We start from the raw sequence: 27,990 nt of genomic DNA, 5'->3' as shown, positions 1-27,990 counted from the left end.
CTTTTTTTTTTTTTTTTAATCTTTAATTCTTACATGCGTTCCCAAACATGAACCCCCCTCCCACCTCCCTCCCCATAACATCTCCACACTATAAGTCTTTAATCACATGGAATCAGGTTATGACCACTTGAACCCAACTGGTCACTGAAAGTCAACACCAGAGAATGTATAACTTTTGATGTGGTGCAACACAAGCTATACAGAACCCCCTATGTAGTATTTTTGGAAAAATTGGTGAACCTGAATCTAATGAAGATTTTTTTGAACTAACTCTCAAAATAGAAATATGGGAAAAATAAAATGACACTTGTGGTAAGGTAATATACAAATCTAGATTGTGGGACATCCTATACAGCTGACCAACATCCTAAATAACTCAATAGCACAAAAAGTGGTGGCATGAAAGAGGGAAACACAGATATACAATACCTAGAAGTCAAATGTGAAGCTCTGATTGAAGTAAAAGGAAAAAATTAGAGAAAGTGAATGTGGACTGGGTATTAGATAATGTCACTGTATTATGGGAAATTTTGCAGGTTTCATAATCACTTCATGGTCATGTGAAAATAATGTCCGTAACTACAGATACGCATACCAATATACATGCGGATACATGACAAGGTCTGGCATTTGCTTTCACAGATTGCTATCTTCTACCTGTGAAATATAAATCTATAAATATATTTGTGTTTTCAGTTCAGGTCATTTCAGTTGCTCAGTCTTGTCCAACTCTTTGTAACCCCATGCACTGCAGCATGCCAGGCTTCCCCGTCCATCACCAACTCTTGGAACTTGCTCAAACTCATGTCCATCAAAATGGTGATGCCATCCAACCATCTCATCCTCCATTATCCCCTTCTCCTCCTGCCTTCTATCTTTCCCAGCATCAGGGTCTTTTCCAATGAGTCAGCTCTTTGCATCAGGTGGCCAAAATATTGGAGGCTCAGCCTCAGCATCAGTCCTTCCAATGAATATTCAGGACTGATTTCCTTTAAGATGGACTGGTTGGATCTCCTTGCAGTCCAAGAGACTCTCAAGAGACTTCTCCAACATCACAGTTCAAAAGCATCAATTCTTCAGTGCTTAGCTTTCTTTATAGTCCATTTCTCAGATCCATACATGACTATCGGAAAAACCACAGCTTTGACTATATGGACCTTTGTCAGCAAAGTAATGTCTGATTTTTAATATGCTGTCTAGTTTGGTCATAGCTTTTCTTCCAAGGAACAAGAATCTTTTAATTTCATGGTTACAATCACCATCTGCAGTGATTTTGGAGCCCAAGAAAATAAAGTCTGACAGTGTTTCCATTGTTTTCCCAACTATTTGCCATGAAGTGATGGGACCAGATGCTATGATCTTTGTTTTCTAAATGTTGAGTTTTAAGACAGCTTTTTCACTCTCCTCTTTCACTTTCATTAAGAGGCTCTTTAGTTCTTCTTTGCTTTCTGCTATAAGGCTAGTGTCATCTGCATATCTGAGGTTACTGATATTTCTCCTAGCAATCTTGATTCCAGCTTGTGGTTCATCCAGCCTGGATTTCACATAATGTACTCTGCACATAAGTTAAATAAGCAGGGTGACAATATACATCCTTGACGTACCCCTCTCCCTATTTGGAACCAGTCTGTTGTTCCATTTCCAGTTCTACCTGTTGCTTTTTGACCTGCCTACAGATTTCGCAGGAGGCAGGTCAAGTGGTCTGTCATTCCCATCTCTCTGAGAATTTTCCAGTTTGTTGTGATGCACACAATCAAAGGCTTTGGTATAGTCAATAAAGCAGAGTAGATGTTTTCTGAAATTCTCTTGCTTTCTTGATGATCCAACAGATGTTGGCAATTTGATCTCTGGTTCCTCTGCCTTTTCTAAATCCTACTTGAACATCTGGAAGTTCATAGTTCACATACTGTTGAAGCCTCATTTGGAGAATTTTGAACATTACTTTGCTAGCGTGTGAGATGAATGCTATGCGGTAGTTTGAACATTCTTTGGCCTTGCCTTTCTTTGTGTTTGGAATGAAAACTGACCTCTTCTAGTCCTGTGGCCACTGCTGAGTTGTCCAAATTTGCTGGCATTTTGAGTGCAGCACTTTCACATTATCATCTTTTAGGATTTGAAATAGCTCAACTGGAATTCCATCAACTCCACTAGCTTTGTTCATAATGATGCTTCCTAAGGCCTACTTGACTTCATATTCCAGGATGTCTGGCTCTAGTCCAGTGATCACATCATCGTGGTTATCTGGATCATGAAGATCTTTTTTGCATAGTTCTTCTGTGTATTCTTGCCACCTCTTCTTAATGTCTTCTACTTCTGTTAGGTCCATACCATTTTTATCCTTTATTGTGCCCATATTTGTTTTTTATCCAAAGCAAAATAGCCATATTATATATATTACATTCCCAACTCATGAACAAATGAGTCAGTCAAGGGAAGTAACTAAATAAGTATGTAGATTTATGGGAAGCCATTACTGTTACTAGAAAAATAAGCAAAAATATGCATGTTTTGCTTGCTGATGGTAAAATAGCAGCCTTAGCTTAGAATGGCATAAAAATGACAACAGTTTTAAAATTGTGATCTCATTTAATTCTTATAAAGAACCTTTAAAATAAGTCTTATTATTATCATTAACTGGGGCTCAAATGGGTCAGACAGATGGGGATTTAAACATGCCAGGGACAGTGTTTCTAACCAATATTCAATGACCATCACATTTATTCAATAAATATTTATTGTACACTGTGCAAAACTCACTAGACCTTCTGTACTTTGATACATCTGTAGATGCTTTCTTAGTTCTAGTCATTAAATATTATTTAAAAAGAAATGAAAGTGAAAGTCACTCAGTATTGTCTGACTCTATATGACCCTATGGATGCTGGCCTGTCAGATTCTCTGTCCATGGAATTCTCTAGCAAGAATACTGGAGTGGGTTGCCATTCCCTTCTCCAGGGGATCTCCCTGGCCCAGGGATTAAACCTGAGTTTCCTGTATTGCAGGTAGACTCTTTGCCATCCGAGCCACTGCTGCTGCTAAGTCGCTTCAGTCGTGTCCGACTCTGTGCGACCCCATAGACGACAGCCCACCAGATTCCCCCATCCCTGGGATTCTCCAGGCAAGAACACTGGAGTGGTTTCCCATTTCCTTCTCCAATGCATGAAAGTGAAAAGTGAAAGTGAAGTCGCTCAGTCATGCCCGACTCTTAGCGACCCCATGGACTGCAGCCTACCAGGCTCCTCCGTCCATGGGAGTTTCCAAGCAAGAGTACTGGAGTGGGGTGCCATTGCCTTCTCCGATCCGAGCCACTAGGAAAGTCAATAAAGAAATGGATTCTCAGGTACTCCCTGATAGTCCAGTAGTTAGGACTCTGTGCTTCTACTGCAGGGGGCCCAGGTTTCATCCTTGGTTAGGGAAACTACGATCCCACAAGCCACATGGCATGGGCAAAACAAAACAAAAAAAGAAAAACCAATGGATTCTGTTAAGCACTATGTTTATTTTGACCTTAATTGGAGCACTGAACTAATAATTTACATCAACCTGATTTTTAAATTTAATAAAAAGAATAACAACTGTATTTTACCAACTGTATTTTACCTACACAGGTAGCCTCTTCATTACTTTGGGATAAATATTTATTCCTGATATTGAGTCCCGCCAATTTAGGGACATTAAATGCATCAAATTACTTTGAAACAGAGCTAACAAAATAAACGTCAAGTTTCCTGAGTTTCTGACAAGCTACATAAAGCAAAACAGTAATGGGCATTAAAAAAACAACTCAGATTGTCAGACTTTGAGAACTTATTATTTATGCCTACTAAGGGAAAGGAACACAATTGAGACATTTGGACAGGAATTTATTTAATCTGCTTCTCTCAAGTCAGAGGTTGTTGTGTGATATTTGAAATCAGACAGATATTTACTTGTATTTCTTTTTGCTTTGCTTCTGAAACATGGATGTGAACTAGTTTATGGGTTATTATGTGTTGGAGAAGAAAAATAAGATCAAGAAAAGAGACTTTACAAAGAAAATTTCAGACATATTAGTTCAATCTTGTAAAAATAAAGTGCCTGTATTTCACCAAAAGTCATAATTTGTGCAGTGTGTTTACATGTGCTTAATTTTTCTGCTCAATTTTAAATTGTGGAATTTCTATTAAGGAACACGTTTTGTGTGAAATGGAAAAAAGCTGAACTCATAGAAACAGAGAGCAGAATGGTGGTTGCCAGGGTCTGGAAAAGGGGAGATGAGGAAGGGGAGATCAATGATAAGATGAATAAGTTCTGGGAGTCTAAGATACAACACAGTGAATATAGTTAACAATACTATATTATAATCTTGAGTACTGTTAAGAAAGTAGATCTTGAATGATACCCTCCCCCCCACACATACGCATAAGGTAATTATGTGAGGGGATAGAGGTGTTAACTAAACATATTGTGGTAATCATTTCATGATACATATGAATATCAAATCATCATCTTGTGCACTTTAAATGTACATATGCTATATGTCAATAATATCTCAACAAACCTGGGAAAAATCATACTTTAGTCTTAAAACAGTTCCCTATCTATATTGCTCTATAGCAGTGCTGTTTGATAAAAATATAATGTAAGCCACATGTGTAATTCAGAATTACATAGTGACCACCTTAAAAAAGTAAAAAGAAATGGGCAAAATTAATTCTAATAGCACAACCTAGAATCAAGAGTGCTGGGAGAAATATCAATAACCTCAGATATGCAGATAACACTACCCTTATGGCAGAAAGCAAAGGAGAACTAAAGAGCCTCTTGATGAAAGTGAAAGAGGAGAGTGAAAAAGCTGTCTTAAAACTCAACATTCAGAAAACGAAGATCATGGCATCTAGTCCCATCACGTCATTGCAAATAGATGGGGAAACAATTGAAACAGTGAGAGACTATTTTGGGGGGGCTCCAAAATCACTGCAGATGGTGTCTGCAACCATGAAATTAAAAGATGCTTGTTCCTTGGAATAGAGGGCCCCCCTGGTGGCTCAGATGGTAAAACATCCGCCTGCAATGTGGGAGACCCGGGTTCAGTCCCTGGGTTGGGAATATCCCCTGGAGAAGGAAATGGCAACCCACTGCAATACTCTTGCCTGGAAAATATCATGGACTGAGGAGCCTGGTAGGCTATAGTCCATGGGATCACAAAGAGTCAGACACAACTGAGCGACTTCACTTTCTTTCTTTCCACTTTCCTCGGAAGAAAAGCTATGACCAACCTAGACAGCATATTAAAAAGCAGAGACATTACTTTGTCAACAAAGGTCCATATAGTCAGAGGTATGGTTCTTCCAGTGGCCATGTATGGATGTGAGAGTTGGACTATTAAGAAAGCTGAGCACCAAAGAATTGATGCTTCTGAGGAGATCAACCAGTCCATCCTAAAGGAAATCAGTCCTGAATATTCATTGGAAGGACTGAAGCTAAAGCTGAAACTCCAATACTTTGGCCACCTGATGAGAAGAACTGACTCACTGGGAAAGACCCTTTTTCTGGGAAAGATAGAAGGCAGGAGGAGAAGGGGACAACAGAGGATGAGATGGTTGGATGGAATCACCGACTCTATGGACATGAGTTTGAACAACCTCTGGGAGTTGATGATGGACAGGGAAGCCTGGTGTGCTGCAGTCCTTGGGGTCGCAAAGAGTCGGACATCACTGAGCAACCAGTATATGTTATTTAACTCAATATTCAATTAATGTTATAATTTCAAAACATAATCACTATAAAAATTATCAGTGACATATTTTACTTTTTTCACATTACGTTTTTGAAATCTAGGGTGTATTTTATATATACAGCCTGTCAGTTTTGACCAGTGTCATTTCAAGTAGCCCCGTGTGGCTTCTGGCCACCCTGTTAGACACAGGAACACTCGAGTAGGCCCTGTCTGAGGTTACCTAAATCAGGACAACCTGGATTAACTTTATTAAGACAAAATAGGACTACTCTACAAAGTAAGAATTCTTTTCTAGTTTTAAATACTGGACTAACACTTGTGGAATTCAGAACAGCACAGCTGTATTTGAATCTCAATGCAGCTGCATCAGCATCATATAAAATGAAGACATTTTAGTCCAAATAGGAAACAGGAAAATTGATGAAGTGAAATAATGCACAGTCCACGTGTGCCTGAATGAATGGCCTCCTGCAGACCTTGGAAGAAATGTTAGTCCTGTAAATACCAGGATGAGTTTCTGGCATCTTCTGGGTGATTAATATTTAAGGTATTGTGCTGAGTTCTTCCTTTTCCTAAAGGAAGCTCCTATTTTGGACCTCTTCTGACTGAAGAAAAAAAAAAAAATCCACACTGTTATAACTGCTTCTGCAAGTCTACAACCTATGGCTTGGTGCTTTCTAGAAAGTGTTAAACCACTGACCAACAATGAAAAAGGGGAAATAAATACTGGCTGTATGGTTGAACAAGAATAAAGACACATATTTTTGTTTTAGTTGAATCTCTCTCTCTCTTTTTTTTTTTTGAGGACAAAAATTAATATTTCCATGCAGCTTGTACTTGAAGTTCAGCTATGTGCTAGGAATTTGACCTTCATTTTGAGTCACTGTCCCTCCTGGGGCCATGAGACTCCTTATCTCCAACAGTGAGGTGGGATATTCAACTGCTTCACATTTCATATTTGAGAAGAGATACCCTTTCAAGCTCCACACGTTAGCAGTTTCTTCCACAAATTTATTAAGTCATCAATTTAATGAACATTTATTGGAAACCTACTATTCTAAATACTAGAAATAGAAGAGTGAAAATAACAGAAAAAAATCTTCTCTTTCAAAGGGGACACAAAATAAGGAAAAATAAGGAAATAAAATAAATAGTGGATCAATAGTGATTAGTGCTGTATAAGAATATAAGTCAAGGAAAACGTGGGGAAACACAATGATTTGGGGTCAACTGTGTTGGGGGGAATGAAGGGTGTGATTTTTGATAGGATGTTTAGAGAAGATCTCATTGAGGTGATATTTGAGCAAAGACCTGAAGAAATTGAGGAGAAAGAGACAACAAATGCAAATGCCCAGAGGCAGCAGCCAGACTGTGCCTCTGGCGTGTCCCAGATACCATCATACTCAAAGGTGAAAAGCTTAAAGTCTTTCCTTTAACATCAGGAAAAAGACAGGATGTCCACTCTCACCACTTCTATTTAACCCAGTATTGAAAGTCCTAGCCATAGTAACCAGATGAGAAAAATAATTGAAGTCATCCAGATTGGAAAGGAAAGAGTATAATCGTCACTATTTGCAGATGACATGTTACTCTATCATGAGAAATCTTACTCTATCAGAAAATCCTAAAGCCTCCAAATTATTAGAACTAATATATGCATTTAATAGAGTTACAAGATTAATATACAGAAATGTATTATTTTTCTATACATCAATAATGAATTATCAAAAAGAGAAGGCAAGAAAATAATACTGTTTAAAATCACATCAAAAAGAATAAAATATCTAGGAATAAAGTAAATCAAGGTGGTAAAATATCTATACCCTGTAAACTATAAAACACTTGATGAAAGAATTTGAAAATGATACAAGTAAATGGAAAGATATCTCATACTCTTGGATTAGAAGATGTAATATTGTTAAAATAGCCATACTATCTGAAGCAGTGATTTAATGCAATCCCTATTAACAAAACCATGGCATTTTTACTAGAACAAATAATTGTAAATTTTATATGGAACCACAAAGATCCAGAATTGTCAAAGCAATCTTGAGAAAAAAGAACAAAACTAGAGGTATCACACTCTCTGACTTCAGACTACAAAAAACTATAGTAATCAAAATAGCATAGTACCGGCACATAAATAGACTCATAGATCAATGGAAAAGAATAGAGAGTTCAGAAATAAACCCATACATTTAGAGCCAATCAATTTATGATAAAGGAGGCACCCTGGTGGCTCAGATGGTAAAGTGTCTGCCTGCAATGCAGGAGACCCAGGTTCGATCCCTGGGTTGGGAAGATTCCCTGGAGGAGGAAATGGCAGCCCACTCCAGTACTGTTGCCTGGAAAACCCAATGGACAGAAGAGCCCTGTAGGCTACAGTCCATGGGTTCAAAGAGAGTCGGACACTTCGAAATTGAGTCAGTGACTTCAATTCAAAGGAGGAAAGAGTATACAATTGGTCAAAGATAGCGTCTTCAGCAAGTGGTGCTGGAAAAACTGGCCAGTTACAAGGAAGGCAATGAGATTAGAACATTTCCTCAGACCATATTCAAAAACAGACTCAAAGTGAATTAAAGATTTAAATATAAGGATGTAAACCATGAAAATTCTAGAAAAGAATATAGGTAGAACACTCTTTGACATAAATCTTAGCAAAATTTTCTTGGATTGTTTTCTAAGGCAAAACAAATAAAGGAAAAATAAACAAGTGGGACCTAATTAAACTTAACAGCTTTCAACAGTAAACACTGACAAAAAGAAAACAATCTACTGAATGGGAGAAATATTTGCAAATGATATGACCAATAAGGGGTTAATATCTAAAATAAATAAATAGTTTATATAATTCAATATCAAAAAGCAAACAAACTGATTAAAAAATGAGCAGAAGACCTGAATAGACATTTTTTTCCAAGAAGATATACAGATGGCCAATAGGTACACGAAAAAACGCTCAACAATGCTAATCATCAGAGAAATGCAAATCAAAATTACAATGAGATATCATCTCACACCTGCCAAAATGGCTATCATCAAAAATTCTGCAAATAACAAATGTTGGCAAGGATGTGGTGAAAAGGGAACTCTAGTAACCTGCTGGTGGAATTGTAAATTGTTGCAGCCACTATGGAAAACAGTATAGAAGATTATTCCAAACCTGAAAGTAGAACTATATATGATCCAGCAATCCCACTGCTGGGTATATATCCAAAGAAAATGAAAACACTAATTCCAAAGATACATGTACCTCAATATCTATAACACAATTATTCACAATAGCCAAGTTATGGAAGCAACCTAAGTGTCCAGCTATGGACAAATGGTTAAAGAAGATGTGGTTTATATACACAACAGATTATTACTTGGCCATCAGAAATTTTCTGCCACTTATAGCAATGTGGATGGACCTACAGGGTATCCTGCTTAGTGAAATTAGTCAGAGAAAGACAAATACACTATGTTATTCCTTATGTGATCAGTCGTTCAGTCATGTCTGACTCTTTCTGACCCCATGGACTGTAGCCGGTCAGGCTCCTCTGTCCATGGGGATTCTCCAGGTCATATTACTGGAGTGGGTTGCCATGCCCTCCTCCAGAGGATTGTCCCAACCCAGGGATCATACCCAGGTCTCCTGCATTGCAGGCAGATTCTTTACTGTCTGAGCCACCGGGGAAGCCCATATTATCACTTATATGTACAGTCTAAAAAATAAAACAGGTGAATATATATAACAAAACAGATAAAAACTTGCGGATATAGAGAACAAACTAGTATTTACCAGTGAGGAAAAAGGGAGGAAGGGCGAGATGTAAGTATGGTATTAAGAGATACAAACTAATATGTATAAAATAACAGCAAGGATATATTATACAGCACAGGGAAATATAACTGCTATTTTGCAATAACTTTAAATGGAGTATAATATATAAAATACTGAATCACTTTGTTGTACATCTGAAACTAATATAACATTGTAAATTGACTAGTCATTAATAAAAATTAAGATTGACATGTTCAAAGAATAGCACACAGGTACATTGTGATTCCCAAGTGTCTTTACATACACTGATGACCTCTCTGTCTCACCCACTCCATATAAAGGGATTTTTCAAACTTAATAATAAAAATCATTATCTTGGATAATCTAAATTTACCAAACTGGAACCCAAGTCAATGAGGAAAGAGACAGGATGATAATATTAGGCCAGAGGGTTTCCTGATAGGCTTTGACCATTTGTCAAGTAAAGGATATTAACTATGGAATCTATTTCCAGCTGCTGAGAATTTTACCCTACAGTATTGCCATGTTATGAGTTGTTTCTCTTCTCTTCCCCATCCTCCTGTTATTATTGTTTAAATAAACCTGGGGCTTTCCAGGTGGGCTAAGTGGTAAAGAATTCACCAGCTAATGCAAGAGACACAGGAGATGCAGCTTTGATCCCTGGATGGGGAAAATCTCCTATAGGAGGAACGAGTAACCTACTCCAGTATTCTTGCCTGGGAAATTCCATGGACAGAGGAGCCTGGGGGACTACAGTCCATGGGGTGACAAAGAGTCAGACATGACCTAGTAACTTAGCACACACATATGGGACACAACTGAAGATGAGCTAGTTCAGTGACCAAGCCCTCTAAGTATTTCTCTCTTCCTCTACCCTGCAATTTCTTATACACAGTCTCTTTGGGGCCTCTGCCTTTACTTATCCACTCTTTCTGTTAAGGGATGCTGATGACCTTTACATCATTAGTAAGATCTTCATCAGAGAGGAAAGGAGGAAGTTAAATCAATCAAATAACAGCCAAATCATCCTAACTGGAGGTAAACCGAAAATTGGCTGAAGAGAGTCGGAAACATGGAGGAAGAATTAGATTTAAGTCTAAATATGTATCTATAAAAGAAAAATATGGATAGTTAATAACACCTAGCTAAGATTTAGCTAAGGCTAAATGGGAAAGAATTAATTTAAAGAAAGCCAAGAAAAATCAGACCTGGAGAGCAAGCATAGGTTCTCATTAGTGAGTCACAATAATTTAGGCAATAAATGTGTAATTGTGGGATAAGATTAACTAGGTGTTTAAAGGTTGTTGAAGATCTTAAATTGTACCAATTTAGCAGAGAGTATACTCAGTATGTTTTAATATAACAATTAATTCCCAGAATAGAAGGGAGCTTAAGTATTTCTGTTCATCTGTGGGTCTCTGCTATGTGAAAGTAAAGTGAAAGTGAAGTCTCTCAGTCGTGTCTGACTCTTTGCGACCCCATGGACTGTAGCCTACCAGGATCCTTCATCCATGGGATTTTCCAGGCAAGAGTACTAGAGTGGGTTGCCATTTCCTTCTCCAGGGGATCTTCCTGACCCAGGGATTGAACTTGGGTCTTCTACTTTGTAGGCAGACACTTTACCATCTGAGCCAAGATCTTCTCTAACATTTGCTGAGTTGGGGTTAGAACCCCAAAATGTCTGGGTGAAGGGCTTTAGCTTCACTTTGAACTACTACTAAAAACAAAAACAAAAACAAAAAAACTTGTTTTAAAATAAAAAAAAACTCACAGAAATTCTTAAGAATCACAAAATGTTAGAGCTGCAAAAGGCTCTAGTCAAAATTTTTCATTTTACAGATGAAAAGTCAGTTTCTTCATCTGTAAAATGAAGTGGCTGGAAAAGATGAGATCGAATATCTTCCACTTCCAGGAACCCATAAAATCTAGAGAGGTAAAGTGGTGCCCAAAGTTGCACAGCTGGTCTGTGCCAGGTTTGAAAAGTGGACTTGGTTTCCAAGATTCTCTTTATGGCTGTGAGTCAATTTTGTATTTTAAAAAAGTCAGTCTGCTCAGCTGTTTGATACGATACAGATTAATAGCCATCTTACTGAGCCAGATATTTTTTTCGATTTCAATCACTTCTCCTGTGTCATGTAAACATAACCTCAGGAATGATCACTAGTCACAGGAGGAACAAAGCTTGTGCTTGGAGCTGGCTGAGTCATTCCATAGACTGCAACAACTTGGCCATGAGCACTGGAACTAAGAAACAACGGATACAATGCTTTTTCAACATGTAGATTTGTTCAAAGGTGACCTAAAGTGAGACTTGACCATGAAAAACAAAGTACCCAACAACCCTAACAAACTAGAAGTCACTGATGGGTTCCAAACACTTTATCTGCAGGCCTTGCTTTCATGGATGCCAAAGGACTTCTACATTTCCCTGACACTGGGAGACAGTAGCCAGAAATGGTCCAGCAATGACTTCATGGCCAGTCGTGTCCAGGCCTGGAGACGAAGTGGTCTATCCCCATACTCTACTCTGCAGCTATGATCCTCTAATCAATACCTCAGGTTCCAAATCTGAGACATACTTTCATTTCACCTTCTTCCAGAAAACAGGTCAACATCAGGCATTAATAAGTGCTTTTTACTCCCACATCCCATAAGCAAAATAATACATTAAAAAAAACTGCAAAAAGTATTTGTAACTTAAATTATAGACAATATATTAAGGGCTTCTGAAATATAAAAAAATAAATATATCAACAACCCTACCAGGAAAAGGGCAACTTAAAAGCATTTGGTTTGCGGCAAGAAAAATGCATATGTACCCTAAACATATAAGCAAATGTTCAATCTTACTCATAATAAGAAAAGTAATAAGTCAAACCACAGAGAAATAAAAACCCTCACCTATTGTGTGGGTAAAAATAAAAAATTGTAACAGAATTCTGCATTGGCAAGGCTGTGCAGAACACATAATGTCATACATTGCTAGTTTGAATGCAAAATGGTACAAACTTTATGGGGAGGAATTTGGCATCCAGGAAAATTACAAATACTTTTTAACCTATTTCTAGAAATCTGTCCCAAAGAAACAGTGGCAAAATGTGAAAAGCTATTAAAGTTATTAATTGTTACACCATTAATAATTACAAAAGACAAAAAAATCCCTCAAATGTCCATCTACAGACAACTAGTTGAATAAACTACAGAGTGCTCTGCAGCTATAAAAGAAAATGAAAAAGCTCTTTATATGTTGTTATGGATTACTCTTCAAAATACTGCTAATTAAAGAAGAGCAAGGTGATGAACCATGTGTGCCTGGTTGGGTGTATTCATGCTTATTTGCTTAGATTTAAAGCAGAAGAGTAAACTAAAAACCAGCCAAAATGGTTGAAAAATCAGAGTAGAGAGGACAGGGATAAAAGCTAGATTTCTCTTCTTTTCTATTGTTTTCATTTTGGAATTCTGTAGATATTTAATCTAATTTTAAAACAGAAATTAAAAGCAAAGTGAAGCACATGAACATTATTGTATATTTGACTTGTGGCATAACTACATAGAGGATTATTTTAAGAACTCTTAAAACAGTAATTTTTAGCTCTTCATCCTAGTGGCATATATGTAAAGTTTAAAAAGAACTGCAATGAAACCTAAGCAGTTTTCAATAATCATATTTTTAGTGATAATGGGTATTGTAACCTTGAAAAAATATATTTAAAGCACATAAGAAATTATATTAATGTATCAGAAAGAAGAAAAGTAGCAGAAGAAAAATGTAAATACAAAGTAAATTCAAGGCAGTTAAGTAAACGTAAATGGAAACTAACAATATTCATATGAACTTGTGATATTACTTCTCCTTCAAAACAAATAAAAATATCTAAGAAACAATGACCAATACAATAGCAATGAAAACATGTAGTGCCCATATTTTAAGCTCTAAATAAATTTCCCTCTTATAAAGAACCAAGATTTCTTAGAGAAATGTTAGTTTCCATGTCAGGGTACAGGAAACATACAAGATAAGGTTGGAACGTCTGGTCCTGCACCAAAATAAGGAATCTCTGAAAGACTTCGGTTTATGGCAAAAGGATGCAGAAGAAATCTGAGGAGTCCCCTGGTTGTCAAAAATGGAATATTTTGATCATCAAAAAGTGTAATTACTGTAGTAGCTGGGAACATATCAGCTATGTTTAAATCCATATATTGATATGATACTTTAACACTGAAACATGTATATTACCATATGTGAAATAGATCGCCAGTCTAGGTTCAAAGCATGAGACAGGCGCTCAGGGCCAGTGCACTGGGAGAGATGAGATGGGGAAGGAGGTGGGAGGGGGGCTTCAGAATGGGGGACACATGTACACCCATGGCTGATTCATGTCAAAGTATGGCAAAACCCACTACAATATTGTAAAGTTATTAGCCTCCAATTAAAATAAATAATTTTTTTAAAAGGAAAAGCAAAAGAAAAGTAAGAAAAGAAAAAATATACCTCCTTGATCATATGTGGGAGATGCTAGAGAAACAATTCATTATTTCGAAAATTAGTAAATACAAAGATCAATAAGTTATCCTGATTTTTTTGTTTAAATAATATCACAGGCACTCAAATGGTTGATCTGAAAAACAACTTCTTTTGGGAGAGTACCGGCTAATACATGCAAAAATGTAGGATAGAATTGACACAGCACTAGTTTGTAACCCCTACTACATGCTAGACCAAGCATAACCACTGATGGGTACTAAGGTCATTAGCTAAAATTTGTTGTTGTTTGCTCACTCAGTGGTGTCTGACTCTACAACCCCATGGACTGCAGCACACCAGGCTTCCCTGTCCATCACCAACTCCCAGAGCTTATTCAAACTTGTGTCCATAGAACCAGTGATGTCATCCAACAATCTCATCCTCTGTCATCCCCTTCTTCTCCTGCCTTCAATCTTTCCCAACATCAGGGTCTTTTTCAATGAGTCAACTGTTTGCATTAGTGGCCAAAGTATTGGAGCTTCAGGTTCAGCATCAGTCCTTCCAATGAATATTCAGAGTTGATTTCCTTTAGGATTGACTGGTTTGATCTCCTTGCTGTCCAAGGCACTCTCAAGAGGCTTCTCCAACATCACAGTTCAAAGCATCAATTCTTGGACACTCAGTCTTCTTTATGATCCAACTCTCACATCTGTACATGACTACTGGAAAAACAACAGCTTTGACAATATGGGTCTTTGTCGGCAAAGTGATATCTCTGCTTTTTAATAAGATGTCTAGATTTGTCACAGCTTTTCTTCCAAAGAGCAAGCGTCTTTTAATTTCATGGCTGCAGCCACCATCTGCAGTGATTTTGGAGCCCAAGAAAATAAAGTCTCTCACTGTTTCCATTATTTCCCCATCTATTTGCCATGAAGTGATGGGACTAGATGCCATGACCTTAGTTTTCTGAATGTTGAGTTTTAAGCCAACTTTTTAACTCTTTTCTTTCACTTTCATCAAGAGGCTCTTCAGTTCCTCTTAGCTTTCTGCCATAAGGGTGGTATCATCTACCTATCTGAGGTTATTGATATTTCTCCTGGCAACCTTGATTCCAGCTTGAGCCTCTCACATGATGTATTCTGCATATGGGTTAAATAAGTCAGGTGACAATATACAACCTTCATGTACTCCTTTCCTGATTTTGAACCAGTCCTTTGTTCCATGTCCAGTTCTAACTGTTACTTCTTGACAAGCATATGGATTTCTCAGGAGGCAGGTAAATTGGTCTGGTTGAAGGTCATTGGGATTTGAATATAGAACTTCCCCATGACTGGGATTTGATTTGACTAGCTAAATTTCAAAATTTAGTGTGCCTATAAACCACTTGGGGTTTCCCAGGTGGCTCAGTGGGTAAAGAATCCACCTGCAATGCAGGTGACGCAAGAGATGTGGGTTCAAACCCTGGGCTGGGAAAATCCCCTGGAGGAGGGCATGGCAACCCACTCCAGTGTTCTTGCCTGGAGAATCCATGGACAGAGGAGCCTGGTAGGCAGCAGTCCACAGGGTCACAAAGAGTTGGATACAACTGAAGTGACTGAGCAGGAAAGCATGCATGCATTCATAAACCACTTGAGGATGCTGTTAAATTTTAGAAGCTGATTCATCGGCTCTGGTGCTGTATTTAAAACAAGGTGCCACATGGTGCCAGTGCTGCTGGGCTGTTCTAAGAAAGAGAAGAGCAGGCCCTGGTATGCGGGAGCTGGCCTGTTCCTATCAGCTGGAACAGGTTTTCTCTTGTTGAGTGTAAACAATTTCACATGAAACATCAGAAAAGTTCACTCTGTGACCATAAAGAATCAAGACAAAAACAAGACTATTGGGTAATCACATTTAAACACAAATAATGAACACTGTCCAAACCACAGCATCCCTATCCTGGCTGTTATGAGTGATGCTGTTCCTTTACCAATTATAGGCTTAGGCTCTATTCAGTCTTTCCTCCTGCTAGAGAAGATTTACTAAAATGTCCAATCATTCGTGCTTTCTGACAGCATCTAATCCCGAGCAAAACCCCGATTCCTTAAGCTCTCCCTAAAATCATCAACCATTAGCCCACATCCTATAACAACTTATTTCTAACACCCTCTGAGAGGTCCCAGTGTTCCTCTGGTGAGCAGGTTCTTCCTTATCACATGTAATAAACATGTCTTATTCAACTACAGGTGTGTTCTGGTGGTCTTTGCTGGAGCAGAAATTCAGCAGTGTGATGGATCAGACTGACAGCTGGGCCACCAAACACTCTGTGCTTCCTGATGGGACTCTGTAGAGACTCAGAGCAAGCAAGTAATCTTGCCCAAACAATGAACCCTGATCTGATTCAATTTCTAGATTTAACCATCAGTTTACAAGAGATCCTGAGGCTAGGGGAACATTTTAAGCAATCATATTTAATTCAAGCACAAGACAATTTGCCTTTCTTTTGGCAATAAATAAGTGACAAGAAAAATAGAAGATGGAAGGGTAACATATAGATTAAAAAAATACTAGATGCCATGTCCATCAATTGTAATGTGTAGCCTTTAATTGGGTTCTAATTTGTACAAACTACTACATGAACTAATAATGATAATGACAAAAAGAAAATTCTGCCTTTTTGAACAGAGGATAGCACTTTGATAATATTAAGATTGTTAATATTTTTAGGTTTCATAATGACAACTGTCATTTTTCAAAACATTTGCAAATAAAATGATACGATGTCTGAGACTTGTTTTTAATATAATTCAGTCATACTGAGAAGGAATGTAGGAGGATACTGATAAAACACTTTGGCCAAATTTGATTATTATCATAATTTGATAATATGAAGGGTATATGACAATTCTTTTTACTATTTTCCCTATTCTTAATATGCTTGAAACATTATATAGTAATCAATTTTCAAAATTATCTTTTACCATTTAATTCAATAGAGCAAGGGTCCCCAACCCCTGGGCCATAGACCAGTACCAGCCCATGGCGTGTTAGGCACTGGCCCGCACAGGAGGAGGTGAGCAGTGGTTGAATGAATGAAGCTTCCTGTATTTGCAGCCTCTCCCCATTGCTTGGATTATGACCTGAGCTCTACCTCCTGTCAGATCAGTGGTGGCATTAATAGATGTAATATGCTTAAATCAACCCCAAACTATTCACCCCCCACCCCCACCCCGCAATCTGCTGGTACATGGATAAATTGTCTTCTTCAAAACTGGTCCCTGGTGCCAAAAAGGTTGGGGACCACTGCAATGGAGCATTTTTGAAAGAAGACAAGTTGAATAGAGAAGAATTAAGAGCCATAAGTCAAGATGGCTACATGTTCTAGGGGAACAAACAGTGGAGAATTTTAAAGAGTCTTCCCCATTACTTTAAATTGCTTTGAGAACCATTTTTTGAGAGCTGTTAGAATATTCACCTGCTTTTTAAAATCACTAACAGATATGTCAACTGCAAGTGAAAAGGAATAAGGAATTATTATGTTGACTTGGGTGATGCTCTTTAGAGAAAAATTCAATTTAAACGTTTGACTCTCAGAAAGAAGAAAACATATTATTTGGACAATTACCTGGATCTGTAGCAGACATCAGTGAACCAAAAAACAAACAGTCAGTGAAATGAAAGTCTCCATTTTTCAGCTGGTCAGCATATACCATAGCCTTCACAAAGCCATACATAATTAACCTGTTGAAGAGAAAAATAGGATCTTCAAACATCAAGTTGAATTCTGTGTAAACCCATGCCATCAGAGTTAACACTCTAATGGGCTTCCTAAATAAGCACGATGCACAAATTACCACTATTCTGCTCATTTGTAGCCATGCTAGTTCTCAGGACACCGCCTACCAAATATCACAATTCATTCTGCTGGCAAAAGACAGCAAAATGTTTTACAGTGTGCTTCAATGAAAACAAGTATCTCAGGGTATAAAAAATTATCCATGAAACATGGCATAGCAAATCATGCCCACAAATACAGAGGTGCACAGACATTTTAAATGGATTACTTATCAGTTATATGGTTTTATTTGCTAGGATATCTGAAAGGGTTCAAATTTCAAGACTGTTACTGTGATGAGAAGGCACTGGTTGACCAACCAGTTACTTTACCAACCAGGTAACTGGTTGACCAACCAGTTACTTTACAATGGATGAGTCTCTACAATTGCTGATGTCAGGGCACTTCTACACCCACAGAATCACTGTTGGGTTAGAGTGCCTGTAACTTCAACACACTGCTGAAAATGAATCCTGAAATCATTACATTTTGATCTTCAAGGATAGCTGTTCTTTTTGTGAGATTATAATATGTTTACCAAACCAGCACCATGGAATGCAAATTATCTGTTTTGGTCATCTTTTGTCACCTTACAGTTTTTAAATTGTATTTAACTATTTAATTGACTGAATTTTTCTAAGTCTTAGTAAAGGAAATACAGAGACACGTAAACTGGACCACAGTTGAATCACTAAAAGTGACTGTGAGAGTCTTTAAAAATTATAGACCCTCAGACCCCTAGATGGTTGCTTAAATATTCACATTCATTTAAAGCTAGTTTCTTGAAAAATGTTCTAGGATTGTAAGCATGACTAAAAATACTAGAAATCAGATATTAGAAACTGTAATGTCAGTGAGAATGTAGATATTTTAATTCTCTTAAAAATTTCTCCATGAGAGAATATTTCATACATATCTACATTTAAATCCAGTTTCTATCACTCACTAGCTATGTGATTTTAGAACATTACTAAAACCTTCTGAACCTCAATATCCTTATTCATGAGTTATGAATAACAATAATGGTCAGTCTACAGAGTTGTTTTAAAGATTATCTGAAGTAATATAAATTTGGGTTTTGACACATAGTAAATTCTTAATGCAAGTATTACAGATATAGCAATAATATTCACTTACTATTTCTACTTCTTCATATGTTTTAACTTATTTCACCCACACATTGATTCTATAATGTAGGTACTAGCTGCATTTTACAGATGAGAAAACTGAACACTGTGTGATCAAGTAACTTGCTGAAGTTGACAGATCTATTATAAAATTGTGGAATCCAGGTTTGAACTGAGGAAATTTGACTCTGGGTCTTGGGTTTTTAACCACCACAGCATATTGCTTAGATGAACAGTTCTATATTTCTTATTATATGTTATATCATATAATATTTTCTCAACTAGTCCATAAAGTGGCAGTTCTACATAGTACTAAGGGGCAGCAATGAAAGTATCCCTAAGAACTTGGAAATAATACTCCTCTTGAGTCGAACTATTAACACAACCAACATGAGTTACAGTAGAAAGACCCAATATTTCTGTGAAGTATGTGGATTCTAGAAGGGGAGGCTGGATCTTAACCAGTCTGCTGGTATTAACACATCTGAGAAAGACTGTGTAATGGGACATAGCAATGGTTTCTGGAAAGAGGTCCCAGTCATGGCAGCTCATCTACAGTTATCCTGGGGAGGGCATTCTCCTGGTTACCAGAGGGTGAAGCCTCTGGAAAGGTATAGGGTAGCTTCATTTAGTTTATTTGCTTATTCAATAGATATTTATTACTGAAACTTTACTACAAGTCAGGCTTGGTGTTGGGTGTTTAAAATACATCAATAAATAAGACAAAGATCTCTGTCCTTATGGAGCATGCATTTTAAAGCAAAGCAGATGGCAATAAAATAAAATAGATTTTAATTATATATGTTATGCACATCATCCTCTGAATTAGAATATGCATGTCTGATGAACATTGATAAACACTGAGACATTCTGAGCAGTCATAACAACACTAGGGAAATGCTCGCTGACAATCATTCCCTCAGCCTCATCTGGTGTTAACTCGACTTCACTACAGTCTTTTCTCATTTGAGCTACACTTCCAATATGGAGCTTAGAGAAGGTCTGGAATCAATATCAACTTTAAAACCTATGACTGTATTTCTGAATTCTATTCTCATTAGTTAATTTTACAGGTTAGGAATCTGAGGCTCAGAATTAAAACAACTTGCCCCATATTGCCCAATAGAAGTCATTCGATTGGGTGAGATAAGATATATGCACGCATATATATTATACTGGCTTGGCAAGGTTACATGGAAACTAGAAACGTCATATACTATTGAAAATACAATTAAAATTTTTATAAAAGCCAATTTGCCAACTTATTTAAAAGTATTAAATGTTTTATATCTATAGCTTATTAAATGATTTTCTATAAATTGTCAAGAAATTAATCTGAATACAACCCAAAAGGTAATTAGATTATTTCACATTACTGGTATTCATGAGTGAAAAATTCAAAGCAATCCAAATGTCCAATGAATAAATTACAGAACACACATATAATGAACTAATATGAAACTCAGTACAACATACAAGAGTGTATATTAGGCAAAGAAAAGTAAACTTATAAAGTGGTGATATATAATAATTTCTAATTTTACAAAAACTGAACATAGGCATATCTATAAACACAAAAAGACCTGAAGCATATAGTCTGGGATGTTACCAATGGTTATAAAAATGGAACTGTATGTGACTATTTTCTTTTTTCCCTTTCTGTATTTTCCAGTTCTTTTAAAATAACAGTAATAGGTTTTTCCTGTGGTCATGTATGGATATGAGAGTTGGCCTGTGAAGAAGGCTGAGCACAGAAGAATTGATGCTTGTGAACTGTGGTGTTGAAGACTCTTGAGAGTCCCTGGGACTGCAAAGAGATCCAACCAGTCCATTCTGAAGGAGATCAGTCCTGGGATTTCTTTGGAGGGAATGATGCTAAAGCTGAAACTCCAGTACTTTGGCCACCTCATGAGAAGAGTTGACTCATTGGAAAAGACTCTGATGCTGGGAGGGATTGGGGGCAGGAGGAGAAGGGGACGACAGAGGATGAGATGGCTGGATGGCATCATGGACTCGATGGACGTGAGTCTGAGTGAACTCCGGGAGATGGTGATGGACAGGGAGGCCTGGCGTGCTGCAATTCTTGGGGTTGCAAAGAGTCGGACACGACTGAGCGACTGAACTGAACTGAACTGAACTGAATAATAAAAAGAAAAGCAACGTACACCAGTGAGTGCTATTGTATGACCCAGTAGACACTCATCATGTCATTTAATCTTCACAAGACTATGAGCTAGGTACTATAATGATTCCTTCTTACAAAGCTGAAAGTGCTATTCTTAAAAAAGAGAGGTTAAGTAAACTGCCAAAGATCACAGAAGTTAGCTTGTGACAAAGCTGGATTTGAACCCAGGCCCTGGAGGAGAGCATGGCAACCTCCTCTAGTATTTTCGATTGGAGAATCCCCATGGATAGGGGAGCCTGGTGGAGGCTCCAGTCCATGGGGTCACAAAGAGTCAGACATGATTGAGTGACTAAGCACAAGCGCAGCTAGATGTCAAAACCCGCATGCATAGCTGCCATTCTACAAAGCTCTGGAATTGCTTTGAAATGAAGAGAAACACATGTGCATGTACACACACACACACACACACACACACACACACACACACCTGTATACACAGTTTGTATGCTTTTAAAAAGAAATTAAGTGACTTGTAACTCCAAATCAACTCCCGGACCCAAAATAACTATAATTCCAATATCTTCTTTGAGATAGGCAAGAGAACAAAGGCCCGGTGCAGTATGAGCTCCATATGATCATTTTGCTATTATTAATAACAATGGACATTGTCTCTGGTGATTACAATGTCAATAATTAGTGTGTTATGTGCCAGACACTTTTTAAATAAATGGCAACTATTGCTATTGTTGCTACATTATTGTAACCAACTAGTTATAACTATATTAACTGGGAGAATTAAAAAGTGAACCCATTAGCAACCACCCACATTCTCATAGAGTAGCATGTGCTATCAGCACTTCACTGAAAGCATCTCAGATGGCTCAGGATACAGGAAAGATGTGGACAGATGGGGAGAGGGGAGCCAGTTAAGTCCAGTGCATGCAAAGCTGTGAAGATGGTAAATGAAACCAGGTGAGATATCCTTCTGGGGTCAGTCTGTGTGGGACATCCCAGGTCACAGAGAAGGCTTCTCTGGTGGCTCAGCTGGTAAAGAATCTGCCTGCAATGAGGGTGACCTGGGTTCAACCCCTGGGTTAGGAAGATCCCCTGGAGAAGGAAACGGCTACCCATTCCAGTATTCAGGTCTGGAGAATTCCATGGATTATACAGTCCATGGCGTCATAAAGAGTCAACCATGACTGAGTGACTGTCACAGGCCACAGAAAAGGGCAGAAGTAGAACTTCCATATACGCAAAATTGCTGATAACACTGATTTCAACAAATAGCCACTTAGAGTTATTTTTTAAAAAGCAGAGTGCTTATGCTATGGAGGATACAAAGGTGAAAATCCATGACCTGCCTTCAAAGAGCAGAGTATGACAGGATGGCAGTCATATCACTTATGCCAACAGAAGGCATTGGATAAAAAAGAATTTGGGGAAACGCTCTACACAAAGCTCCAGATACTTGAGTGTTTGTGACACACGTACTGATTTTAAATTCCATGAGCTTGTTTCACACTATTAAAACTCCACACCTAAAGACATGCTGCAAAAATGTTTCAAAACAAAAAGTTCCAGAAGGCTCAATTGCTTGGATGATTTTTAAGTGTGCCATCTCAGTCTTTCTCAGGAATTTTTTTTTTTTTGAGAATACATCTTCTTTTTAAAAAACAGTTTTGATCAAGCTATGAATAGATCCACAGGAAAAGGCAGTTTTTTGAATTGCTAGAGATAAGCAAGGGGACTTGCTGTTAGTTTGGAGACAGCTGTATGGACCAGGCCTGTTAACTGTCAGAAGAGACACATCCTTGCCTGTGAAGGCACGTGAAACAGACCATTACATGGACCTCACTCCGTAGTGGGAAAGCACAGCACCAACAGGATCTGAAGGCAATACAAAGATTATAATCTGCACCTAGATTTCTTATTTCTACACTCAAAACATTTCCTCTGGATAAGTTCTTTCTCCATTTATTTGTTCACATTTTAGAGAGTTTCAATCTCACGGTTTATTTTTTCCTGCCAGACATTCAAGGGCAATATCCCACTGGAAAAATCAGAAATTCTTTTTCTTTATAGCTTTATTGAGATATAATTCACATATAACATTATGTCAGTTTAAGGTGTACAGTATGACGATTTGATATATATATAGCAAAATGATTACAATAGGGTTGATTAACATATCCATCACCTCACAGTTGTAGTCTGTTTTTTTAGGTGGTGAGAACTTCAAAGAATTTTTATGATTTACTCTCTTAGCAACTTTCAAATGCACAAGAAAGTGTTACTAACTATAGTAGCCATATATATATTACATCCCCAGATCTTATTCATTTTACAACTGGAAGTTTGCATCTTATACCATCTTCATTCACTTTTCCCACCTCTCCCTTGCCCTCTGCTCCTGCAACAATCAATCTGTTCTGTTTCTATGAGAGAATTCATGATTAATCAATACTGGGATGGGTGGGATTGCCAAGGTCTTCTAGCTTGTAGGGCATTTGGAGTTGGACTGCATGAAGATTTGCTTAAAAGCAAATTTGAGAGAACTGTGTGGTATGTGTTATTGCAGCCTTGGGTGTGGATGAAAGTGTGAAGAGAACATAAAGTGGACGAGGACCCATGACTTGAGGCCTGGGAACTCCAGCATTTGAAGATGAAGTAGAGATGATGAGGAGCAGAGGATATCAAGAATCAGTCAACAGAGACGTGAGTGGAAATCTGGTAGAGTGTCATAGGAGTCAGAAGAAGAGTGCTTCAGGGAGGAATGATGCATAGAGCTGAGTGCTGAGAAGAGGGCCCTTTTATTTAGGGTCATTTGGAATGCGGGAACTAAAGTGAGATTAGAAAATGAGGAAATTGAGACAGGCAACACATCCATCCATTGGGGAGTTCGGTTTTGAGGGGAGTCAGGTCTTTCTCTATTTGGAAGATTGGGATGAGACTTGAGTTGATATAAAAGATATGAGGAAGAAGTCATGAAGAGGTTCACATCTCACAGATGCTCACAAACATCTGTTACACACAAAAAAAGAGTTACAAAATAAGAATTCTGCATTCTCAAGATTAGTGGCACAAAGTGGCAAATTGAACTGTGGTGCTGGAGAAGACTCTTGAGAGTCCCTTGGACTGCAAGGAAATCCAACCAGTCCATTCTGAAGGAGATCAACCCTGGGATTTCTTTGGAAAGAATGATGCGAAAGCTGAAACTCCAGTACTTTGGCCACCTCATGAGAAGAGTTGACTCATTGGAAAAGACTCTGATGCTGGGAGGGATTGGGGGCAGGAGGAGAAGGGGACGACAGAGGATGAGATGGCTGGATGGCATCACGGACTCGATGGACGTGAATCTGAGTGAACTCCGGGAGTTGGTGATGGACAGGGAGGCCTCGCGTGCTATGATTCATGGAGTCACAAAGAGTCAGACACGACTGAGCGACTGAACTGATATGGACCTTAGAGGGTCTATAGGACCATGGGCGACTCCCACAGGTGTCATAGAGATGATTCTCCTCTTTGTCATTGTTCCTCACTGTGTATGTATGCATGTGTGTGTATATATATATATGATAGTAAATGCTTGCTCTCTCTCTCTATATGTGTGTGTGTATACATACATATGTACATATACAATATTTCCTGTCATAAAAGTCTTTACTAAAGCCTATGAGAAATGCAAAAATAAGCCAGCCATGACTTCCATCCTCAGGAGGGAGGGACAAGTCACCTACAAAGCAGAGTGAAAGTGAAAGTGAAGTCGCTCAGTCGTGTCCGACTCTTTGCGACCCCGTGGAGTGTAGCCCACCAGGCTCTTCGGTCCATGGGGTTCTCCAGGCAAGAATACTGGAGTGGGTTGCCATTTCCTTCTCCAGGGGATCTTCCCAACCCAGGGATCGAACCCAGGTCTCCCGCATTGCAGGCAGACGCTTTAACCTCTGAGCCACAGAAAGTGCTAAGTGTTGCAAGAGAGGTACACATCAAGGGCATTCAATCCTCAGAAGAGAAGCAGCTCCCCTGGGGACACAGGAAAGACTTTGAGAAGAAGGTAGCATATTTGCTGAATGTGAAATACACATTCAAGTAAGGAGACTGCCTGTAATGCCCCACCTATATATGATATGCCCAAACTACTTATTTTTTTCCCCTTAGAATGCAAAACCTTTCCTACTAAGAAAAGTGAAAGTGAAGTTGCTTGGTCATATCTGACTCTTTGTGAACCTATGGACTATAGCCAACCAGGCTCCTCTGTCCATGGGATTTTTCAGGCAAGAATACTGGAGTGGGTTGCAATTTTCTTATCCAGGTGATCTTCCTGATCCAGGGATCAAACTTGGGTCTCTCGCATTGTAGGCAGACTCTTTACCCTCTGAACCACCAGGGAATCCCTTTCCTACTAAAGGTAGTTTCTTTTTGGAACAGTACACAATCCAACGGACAAAGAAATGAAACCTCTGCTTTAGCAATCTGGAGAACCATCTGCCATCTATTGCCCACAGCAGAGGTGACGGGGAAAGGCTTGTCCTGTCTCCTTTGTGGTTCTATTTATGGCCTTTACCTCAGCAACCAGTATGGGTCGCTCTACCCCAAGAAACCCATGAAGTCTGTGGGCCCTACTGCAGCTCAGTCAAGTACTAAGATCTCACAAACTAGATGACCTCTTTGGCCCGTTCTACTTTTCCCACCAGTCCCAAGATTTTGCTTCTCCTTCTGTTTTATTGAAAAGTGGGGAGAATAAGAGGGTGAAGGAATAAGAGGGTGAGTGGCTTGTGGGCAACTTAAAAGAAAATCGGGGATCAAGTAGGCTTACTCAGCATTGCCATGGTGACAAGCGAGCCCCTGTCCAATTCTTAGACAAGGAACTAGGAAGACTGCAGACTGCCTGTCCTTGATTCTCTTTCCTCTGAAAGGGGTAGAGGGAGACAGGTATGAGATGAAGGGAACGGTTGCATCCAACTTTTCTGACCTTGTGTGGAAAGAGGAGTCTGATAAGGGAATGGGATGGGGGTAGGCGGAAGAGGAGGGTGAGGGGAAGGTTCATTGTCAACAGCAGAAGTGTGTACTGAGGTTGGGAAATTCTATGCCAGGACACTTGACCAATCAAAAATGTTTGCAACAGTCATCATAAAGACAACTATAGAACCACAGTCTTGTCCATGGCTTCTCCTCCCCTACTCTCTTGCCTTTCGTGGCAGCTCAGAGGGTAAAGAATCTGCCTGCCAATGTGGGAGAACCGGGTTCAAACCCTGGGTCAGGAAGATCCCCTGGAGAAGGGAATAGCAACCCACTCCAGTATTCTTGCCTAGAGAATTCCATGGACAGAGGAACCTGGAAGGCTACAGTTCATGGGATTACAAACTTTAGTTCTTCTTAAGGCACTTATCTGTCATTGGGAAGGTGGTTCTCTGGCCCTCAGATTTTAAGTAGGAATGTAAATAATACAAATAAAAATGGGTGAAGGAAGAAGAGAGTGAACATATGAGCATATGTTGAGTTCTTACTCTGTAGAGCTACCATGTTAGTGCATTTTCTATTTTTTATATCCTCTCTCTCTCTCACGCACACATACCAGTTAAGCAGCCATCATGAATCTTATATTACAAATATTACAGACAAGAAAATCCAGCAAAGGGTAGAAATGAGACTTAAACATATGTTCCTTTCTGCTGCTAAGTTGCTTCAGCTGTGTCTGACTCTGTGTGACCCCATAGACGGCAGCCCACCAGGCTCCCCCGTCCCTGGGATTCTCCAGGCAAGAACACTGGAGTGGGTTGCCATTTCCTTCTCCAATGCATGAAAGTGAAAAGTGAAGTGAAGCCACTCAGTTGTGTCCGACTCTTAGCAACCTCATGGACTGCAGCCTACCAGGCTCCTTTGTCCATGGGATTTGCCAGGCAAGAGTACTGGAGTAGGGTGCCATCGCCTTCTCTGATGTTCCTTTCTACTCTTTAGTATTTAGTACTACTATTTAGCATTTAGTATTATGTAGAAAATTTAAGATATCTTTGCCTTGACTTCTTAAATTCAAAAAGTCAATTACTACATTCTTTGTTTCTGGTAGAATTTTTTTTTTAAATGATGAAAATATTTGTTATCTTTATTGTGCAAAAAGTGAAAGTGTTAGTTGCTCAGTCATGTCCAATTCTTTACAAACCCATGGACTGTAGCCCACCAGGCTCCTCTGACCATGGAATTCTCCAGGCAAGAATACTGGAGTAGGTAGTCAGTTCTCTTCTCCAAGGCATTTTCCCAACCCAGGGATCCAACCCGGGTCTTCTGCACTGTAGGAGGATTGTTTACCATCTGAGCCACCAGGGAAGCCCATTAACACCTATAATTCCAATCCAATACTACAGATTTTTCCTCTCTTTTTCCCATTCTTTCTTTGTATTGCATTCCTCCACAATGATTTTCTCCAACAAGTTTTCAACCTCCCTGGTTCTCAACAATACCAATATATTTACTCCTTTGCTCTTTGCTGTAATACATGCAAATAATGTTGAAATTATTATATTCATGTCAATACCAAAAAAATACTGTTAGAAAGTTTCAAAATTCCTTCACGGTTATTTTTAGAATATGTCTCATTGAGAAATATAGTCCAATGACCATCACCAAAAATTATTTATATTAGATTTTTTCCTTCTGTATAGTTCAGGAGGGGTGACAGTGAGGAGATACCCCTCGTCCAAGGTAAGGAGCAACAACTGCATTTTGCTGGAGCATCCGTGAAGTGATACCCCATGTCCAAGGTAAGAGAAACCCAAGTAAGATGGTAGGTGTTGCAAGAGGGCATCAGAGGGCAGACACACTGAAATCACACTCACAGAAAACTAGTCAATCTAATCACACTAGGACCAGAGCCTTGTCTAACTCAATGAGACAAAGCCATGCCCTGTGGGGCCACCCAAGACTGGCGAATCATGGTGGAGAGGTCTGACAGAATGTGGTCC

At 38.7% G+C, this 27,990-nt stretch overlaps 1 protein-coding gene across 1 annotated transcript in view; it reads right to left on the bottom strand.

Annotated features, from left to right (window-relative positions):
- SLC9A9 (solute carrier family 9 member A9) overlaps positions 1–27,990 on the bottom strand; it is a 648,823-nt gene that overhangs the window by 454,000 nt on the left and 166,833 nt on the right. The window contains exon 5 of the mRNA XM_052640419.1: positions 17,573–17,688. Coding sequence (XP_052496379.1) covers positions 17,573–17,688 — 116 coding nt within the window. The remainder of the gene's footprint in view (positions 1–17,572; positions 17,689–27,990) is intronic.

Source organism: Budorcas taxicolor, chromosome 1 (genome assembly GCF_023091745.1).
Source record: "Budorcas taxicolor isolate Tak-1 chromosome 1, Takin1.1, whole genome shotgun sequence".
Taxonomy (NCBI): Eukaryota; Metazoa; Chordata; class Mammalia; order Artiodactyla; family Bovidae; genus Budorcas; species Budorcas taxicolor.
Note: the sequence above shows the minus strand (reverse complement) of the source record. Positions and strands in the feature narration are given on the sequence as shown.